The sequence below is a fragment of the Myotis brandtii genome, unplaced genomic scaffold (genome assembly GCF_000412655.1).
Source record: "Myotis brandtii unplaced genomic scaffold, ASM41265v1 scaffold254, whole genome shotgun sequence".
Classification (NCBI taxonomy): Eukaryota; Metazoa; Chordata; class Mammalia; order Chiroptera; family Vespertilionidae; genus Myotis; species Myotis brandtii.
In genome coordinates, this window is record NW_005359634.1 from 570,301 (window position 1) to 578,314 (window position 8,014).

General features: G+C 40.0%; 1 protein-coding gene across 9 annotated transcripts in view; it reads right to left on the bottom strand.

Moving 5' to 3' along the window:
- The window catches only part of PDE7A (phosphodiesterase 7A), a 108,803-nt gene that overhangs the window by 14,403 nt on the left and 86,386 nt on the right, over positions 1-8,014 (bottom strand). For all 9 annotated transcript variants that reach the window (XR_001362429.1, XR_001362435.1, XR_001362433.1 and 6 more), the window contains 5 exons: positions 5,325-5,456; positions 5,039-5,130; positions 2,362-2,506; positions 1,744-1,840; positions 1,031-1,111 (listed from right to left, as the gene is read on the bottom strand). Coding sequence is in view for 1 of the 9 variants with exons in the window: in XM_014541011.1 (XP_014396497.1) it covers positions 1,031-1,111; positions 1,744-1,840; positions 2,362-2,506; positions 5,039-5,130; positions 5,325-5,456 (547 nt within the window). In the remaining 8 variants the exon portion in view is untranslated. The remainder of the gene's footprint in view (positions 1-1,030; positions 1,112-1,743; positions 1,841-2,361; positions 2,507-5,038; positions 5,131-5,324; positions 5,457-8,014) is intronic.

Consider the following 8,014-nt stretch of genomic DNA (forward strand, 5'->3'; position numbering starts at 1 on the left):
GTGCCACACCCCCTTCCCACAGACTCATCTCCACCACCCTCCGCAGGCAAGTCAGGTACTGCCCACTGTCTTCCACACGGGACCCTTTGCCATGACACAGGAATGACATTTCTGAATCTGAGCCTAACGCAGTCCTCTTTTCAGTCTTATGCCACAGTATTATGCTATCTTCTGACTTTCTAGAAACTTTATCTTTCTAAAATCTGTGTACACATTTCACTATGTTCAGTCTAATTCTCAAAGGCCCTACTGCATACCAGCGACCAAAATTAGTCACTCCTCCAAACCTTGCTGGGTTACCCCACACGCCCGGCCCACGCCCGTCTTTCCTGCCACCACTGCACAGCGTCCATCACAGCAGCCTCCTCATGCTTCTTCCTCCAGCTACGGTCCCTCATGGCTCTCAGTGCCTCAGCCCCGCTGCAGCGCTGGCTCAGGGGCACATCACCAAGGCCAGGAGGGCCCTGAGAGCCCGGGAGAGGACGCTGCCTGCCCGGAGGACAGGACAAGGAAAAGGAGCCCATGAGGCTGAAGGCACAGCGTGGACTTGGGGGCCCTGGAGGGTCCTCGGCTGCTCTGGGTAAATGAGGGCAAGTTGTTGGGGCGAAGACTGGAGGGACAAATCGAGACAAGATCTCAAGAGGCCTGTGCGAGAGGTGGAGGAGGTACTGTGACCACCCGGCCGTGATAACCAAGAGGAGGAAGCAGTGCCAACTGCTCTCACATCACACTCAGCTCAGGGGTCCCCTTTTCATGCCCCAGAATTATGCAAAAAGCTTCCACGAGGCAAAAGCGTATTTCCACTTTAGAACACACAAAAAAGGAGCTGTTACATGTTCTGCAAAAATTATGTTTTACAACCTATAGTCAAATGAGAGTAATTATAAGAGCAAAATAAGACAAGAGTAAAATTTTAGATTGTTTAAATGAGCATAATTGTAATATCCTATATTTCAAGTGTATCTCTTTTTCTTGACAAAGTTACAATCAGTGGCACTTTTCTAACTGGCCCGTATCTACGTATAGTTACCAATCTGGATGTTGGCAATAGATTCAGTCTGACGATCACAAAATGGACTCACACCCAGCTGATACTTCTTCTCTATGTCTCCTAGAAATTAACGAGACAGAACTGTTAATGTGGAGCACACCTACCGCATGTCATTGAAGTCTACAGCTTACCTGTCCACTCCTTAGAAAAAAGGCAACGTATTTAATCACCGAGAGGACAGCCTCTCAGGTGGTTCTCTACGTTATTCACACATAGCAAAGCCTATCTCAAATGGAGGAGGAAGACTTCTACCAGGTGTTTTACCCCAACACTGTAGTTCTGCCAGCATTTTAATTTAAATCCTAGATTTCTAAAAGGAAGGTGCATGAAATGAAGATCCTTGGTTCCTGGGTTTAAATCACAAAAACGTCTTATATGTTCATATGGCCACGCCCTCCACACAGGACAGGAGGGGTAAGGTCAGCAAAATCTTCCCATTCAGCAAAATTTCCAACCTGATTGATGCCGATTCATAAATGCATGCACACACATCTGACCATTTGAAGAGAACTGCTAATTTTCAAAACATGCTCAGTCTGTTCATTATTGGTTATATGTGCATCTACTGTAAATTGTCACTAAAAATATCAAGTATCTACCACTAGCCTCCTATAAATGTCCGAGTTATTTTATTCATATGATCTAAGAAAATGAGCTGAGTAGATTAATTAGCATTCAATACTGTAACTTGCCTTGATGGAAGAATTCCTCTGTTACTTTTTCACTCCACTGCTTGCTTAATTCCCAGGTCCGACACGGGTTACAAATATCAGCACATTTCAAAGCCATCTAGCAAGCAAAACAGTAATGTCGTTTTAAGAAAAAAGTAAAATTCCAAATGTAATAAGTTTAAATCTACTCTAATAGTGGCAAAACAACACCTTTAAAAAAGGAGAAAATACTGCAACAGAAAATTCGTTTTTTATGTTACTTTTATGACCCTGTTAGGTCTACCAACCATTTCTCCAGAAATGCTGCAAACCTAACTGTACAGCTGAGCACATGGCCTGGAGTAACCAGAAAGTTACAAATAATTACCCAATTCCTGTCAATTTTTTTTCTTAAACTTTAATAAGTGAGAACTTATTAAAACAAAATGCTCTTGCAAAACCTATTTTTGTTAGGAATCCCGAGTGTGAACAATGCCAATCGACGGTGTTCTCCGGGGAGGGGGCTCTCCCTGGGGAAGGAAACCCCACAGCTCTCTCTCAGACGTAACCACTCTGAACACGACACTAGAATATTTCCTCTTTAGTCTAACAGTCACATGATTTACCCCAGAAACAGAATCTTTCCAAGCCCCATTTTACCTGTAAAACCAAATGCCTATGTCTGGCATCTTCCAGGCATAAGTCACCTCTATCCAAATGGGACCTAAACAACGACAGATACTCGTTTTGGCGACTGATGTCTGTGGCTAGTATCAAAGCACCTATCTGAGTCTCCATTTGTTTCCTGGAATTAGAAAAATATAAAAAGAAAATACAAGACTTTCAATTAAATAGTTACTTATTAATTTTTTCCTTAAACTTAATATTCAGAAAACTTTATAGAGCCCTAATATATTCTAATTGCCACACAACTTTTAACCTATCACAAAAAATGAATTTTAAATAATGCATAAAAAAACTACTAAAATAATCAAAACTAAAACCAAGAGTTTGTAGAAAATACTAATATGCAAAAATCCTCAAAAGAGTGCCTTTTATTTTTCCAGCCAAGGTGGAATTATTTGCCTATAAAAAACAATAAGATTGGTATATTTTCTGTGAAAATTCTTTGCTGGGATGTGCTGAGGGTAAACAACTCTGGGTTTCTTTCCTGGTGCCTGAGATCTGGAAAGCAGAAGGAAGTTTCAAAAGGAGGGAAAGGAGTCCATTCAACAACCGACTCCTATAGATATTTTGACTAAAATGTCCAATTAAATCCTGATGAAATCCCACCAAAATGTTTGAGAAAGTTTAGATTCAATTATATGTATAGTTCTGCAGTTGTATATAGCCGTATATGTATACTCAAGAGTCAATCATCTAAATGACTACCCAAATTTTCTGGAAGGGAAAAGGTAACATGTTAATATAAATTAAAAATATATGATATTTTAGCCCTGGCAGGTGTGGGTCAGTGGTTAGAGCACTGGCCCGAGTACTGAAGGGTCCCAGGTTTGATTACCTGGTAAAGGGCTCGTTGGGTTGCAGGTTCGATCCCTGGCCCTGGTTGGGGCTCACATGGGAGGCAACCAATCGATGTGCCTTTCTCACATCGATGTCAGTCTGTCTGTCTCTCTCCCCCTCCCTTCCACTGTCTAAAAATCAATGGAAAAAAATATCTTTCATGAGGAATAACAACAACAAAACAAACAAAAAAACCATGATATTAAAAAAAAAACTGTCTCAAATCAAATAACAGGAGAAATAAACTTAAAAAAAAAATTCCTGCTTTTTGACTGGCTGGGTGGCTCAGTTGGTTGGAGCGTCATCTTGTAAACCAAAAAGATTATGGGTCCATCCCCAGTTGGGGCATGTGCCAGAGCAACCTATCAGTGTTTCACATAGATGTTTCTTTCTTTCTTTCTCTATCTCTTCCTTTCTTTCTTTCCCTTCCTCCTTCCTTCCCTCCCTCCCTCTCTCCTCTTTCTCTCTCTCTCTCCCTCCCCCCCCCTTCCTTCCGCTCTCTCTAAAATCAATAAACATATCCTTGGGTGAGGATTAAAATAAAATAAAATAAAATAAAAACCTGCCTTTTATTTCAATGGGCCATAGCAAACATTATCTTTGTATAATGATCAGAGCTGTCAATAAATTAAAAGGCTCACAATATTGAAATACAGAAAAAAAACAACATCCAAAGAATGCTGTTGTATAGAGTTCCTCAGTTTCAGTTTTTACTTGTATTAAATCTGAGAATTTAACAGGGGGTTCATTATCAAATGCAAAACATGATTAAAAGGCAAAACAAAGCACACATTTTAATCTACCTTAGTCAAGGAAAAGATACTTTCTATATACAAAGACTGTATGGTTAAGCAACTTTTATATTTGTACTCAGCAAGAAACAATTTTACTTACCGGAAGTACTGTCATAACTCCAAATGGTATCCATGAATAAAGAGTTTAAAAAAATAAAAAATAAAGTCCAGCTTTTTTCTTATGGTCATTACACAAAACACTCAAGTTTTTAAATCATGAAAGGGAAAAAGGAAAGGACTGTGATAGTAACTTAAATTTTAATACCCAGTTTAATGCCTCACCTTTTTGCTAGAATCACTTGGTTTACATAACCATTGACGTGGTTTTCCTAAGGCACCTTCTCTGTGAGGCAGTCACTATTAAACCTTTGCTTATGGACAATGACACGAGAGTTTGTTAGCAACCTCCGTCATGTTGGGCTCATTCACATTAATGCTCTTTATCAGGCTTTCAAATGGCCTGCTTAACATTAAATGATCTATTCTAAAAAATTAGTATTTTCTGTTCTTTCCAGTCATTATTTTATCCTATAGCTCCAGAAGTGACCTATAGCTGCAGGATTTTTACTTCTTATCAATTTTGAAGCTTTATTTTTAATAAATCTATTTATTATACAGAATGTTTACTTTCTATTTATTTCTAGAACTTAAGGTTTTGTTTAAATTAGCACAAAATGGAAATATGTTATACTATTTATATAAATAAGCAGTAAACTGTGATTGAGCCATTGTGCGTTTGGAGTGAGTTTTATTTAGTACTCAAATCCATGGGATGATCTTTCATAATAATTCACTAAAAATATCCTATTAACTGTACTGTAGAACAGGTTTAAATTACTAAAATTTTTATATAAATTTGTAAAATAAAATAATTTACCCATTAAATTAAACAACCCCCCCAAACCTGAAAATTATGGAACACTTGAACATAATAATGTAATTTTAAACCTTATAAAATTGTTTTGCCAGGTTAATTTTCATAGTTCACAGCAAATTAAATTTGTCTGAATCCAGCCTACCTGCTCTCTAACGGCATATGTGAGAATAAACCGGATTCTCTCAATAACCCCACGGCAGATCTCCAGTGGTGGTTTTCCAGGACTGAGGTATTCTACAGGAAAAAAAAAAAAGCATATCTGAGTTATTTAATGGTAATAAATCTCTTTCTGAACATAAAGAATTATTTGGGAGTAATATTAATCTGGTTAAAATCCTAACATTTGTTAACCACTTTCACTTCTTGAAAACATGAAACATTTTCAGGAATGCAGGAATATTAAATGTTGATGATAAAACGGCACTAACCTTGTATAAAGTTGCCAAGTAATGGTTAGTTTTAATAAGGAAAGGTTGATTAACACCTGGATGATCCAGATCATGCGTGGCAGCTGCAATTAAGCTCAGCAAGACATCCCAAGGAGTTACGGAGTTGGCAAGCTGAAGTTGACAAAAGAAGATTAATTACAGTCATATTTGAAATCAACTCTGTCCCACTGCAACGGGTTTCAATTGGCCCCAAATGGCAGTGTTGCCAGCGCCCTCCCGTCCTGGTTTTCAGACTGTTCGCTAAGGCCGCCGGCGCCTGCTGGGCTGGCCTCCTCAGACACTGAGAGGGCAGATCGGACAGCTCGGCCTTCCACAGCTTCGTTTTAAACAAGCTTAATCACAATGGCAAAGTACAAGCCATCTCAAAAAAGATGGCTTTTTCAAATATTTGAAAAAAAGAATAGTTCTGAAGCAATAAACACAGGTTTGTATATTTTTATTACCACAGCCATTACAGCAAACAGAAAAGACCTATGAGGTTAAATATTTTTTATTATAAGAACACTTAACATGAGATCTACCCTGTTAACAGATTTTTATCAACAAACTAGAGGCCCCATGCACCATTCGTGCAAGAGTAGGCCTTCCTCCCCCGGCTGCCCGCTCAGGCTTCCATCTGGCACCCGGGACCCGGGCTTCTCTCGCAGTCCCAGCTTCATCTGGAAGGTTGTCCGGAAGGATGTCTGGTCTAATTAGCATATTATGCTTTTATTATTATAGAAGACTGTTTGTGGGGAAACACAAGACTTGGTTGGAATGTCTGTAAGGAGGATTCTCCGAAAGGTCGGGGGCCTCTGAGGGGAGCCTAACTTTTCCAAACAAGTCCCATCCCTGGGGTGTTTTGCTAGAATCTCTGTTTAGTCTTTTACACCCGACCGTGTAGAAGCATATACTTTCTCAAGGATACTTACCCTGCTGATTGTAGCTAGAGGTTAATTTTAGATCAAGCTGTTCTGACAATAAAAGCCAAAGGAGGCAGGAGAACAGGGCTACTTGGCAGTGATAGCCAAGCAGTACCTTAGCCCCCTCTTTCACAGAAACGTGTTAGAGTAATCATTCATCCATCATTCAGGGCCTGCCGGTCCGCCCCGGCGAAGTGGTGCCCCGTGTGAGGCTGACCAGCAATTGTTTACTGGATCTCAATTAAGAATCTAAAAATGAGGTTATTTCTGAGGCCCCACTGTCTAAGGAGGCTACTGGGTCATCAGAGAGCAGAGTCCTCGTCCAGTCTGAACTCAAGCCTCTCCCAGGGGATGGCACTCAGAACAGCGAACACAATGTGCACATATCAGAAAAGGCAATCTTGTAAGCTAACGATTACACTGCTGCTCTCAATCATCATTATTAATCTTACTCGATACAATAAAATAATCACAGAAAAAAGTTTGTTACCTGACTGAAAATTTCAGTGCTAAAAAACAACCACCTTGCTACATGTATCGTCTGCTTTTCATGAATCCCTTCTCATTACTGGGCCACTGCTCCTCATCTCAGGCCCAACTCCCCTGACCACCCCGTCACCCCTCTTCTTTGCCTGCAGCCCCTCCCTGGCAATGGCTGATTTGTGTTCCTACAGCACTTCACATGTCCAGCCATGATAGCACTCAGCAGGACATGCTTTTCCTTAGGTAACGTTAGGTCAATGCTCTCTAAACTTGTATGACCCTGTGCCCTGGCAGTAAAACAATGTGATCATATACCACCAATATCGGTACACTTACTTATAGATTATGATACTGAACTAACATATATTACACATGATAAAGATGAAAATAGAAAAATTTTAATTTAGATAAATTTTGATTCCAATTTTAATATTCTCTCTCTATGCCAGAAAGAATCTTTTTCCATCCCTTGTGTCAAGTTCATCTCAGTCTGAAAAAGAAAACTAAAACTCAACATCTAAGGGCTTGAATCCCCTGGAAAACTGTAAGCTGTCAGAAGGCCAAGAATATTTATTATTTATTTTTGTATTGCTTATCATTGGTATGTGGAGAAGTTCAAAGAATGGGGAGAAGTTGTTGAAGAAAATTATTTCCTCTTCAGGATTTGTGACAGCATTTAAAAAATATAGATTTTTAAAGCATGGCACACTCTCCGAGCACCCTGCACACAGAGCAACCTCCCCTCCCAACCCAGAACATGTGGGCAAGGCTGTGGATATCTTATCAACAAATAATTAAGCAATATGCAAATGCTATATTCTTATGGTAACTACAACAGAGGGAAGTGGCAGAAGAATAGATATGTACTATCCTGGGAGAATCCAGTAATCCAGAATTAAACTAAAAAAAAATTCATGTATGATTACACATGACATCAAACAATCTCAGGTAGATTAAAGAGTGAATCATTAACACGAGAAACATGAAAAGAAAAAAACAATCTTTAAAAGTTCTGTTTGACTTCTCTCCTATATGTCAGACTCTTACCCACCCGTCTATCAGGCACCCATTTGGATATCGCACAAATACATTTGTCTCCAGATTCAAACCGGAAGTCCCCATCTCTACCCTCCCCACCCCAAACAAGCTCCTTCTCCTGCCTTCTTCTCCCGAGCCTCCAGCTCTACCGCCTGCCCAGCCTGCACACGCAGCCTCCATTGCTCCCCTCCCTGCGCGGCTTCCCAAACGCACTGGACACCAGACCCCAGTCCTTCTAATTCTAAG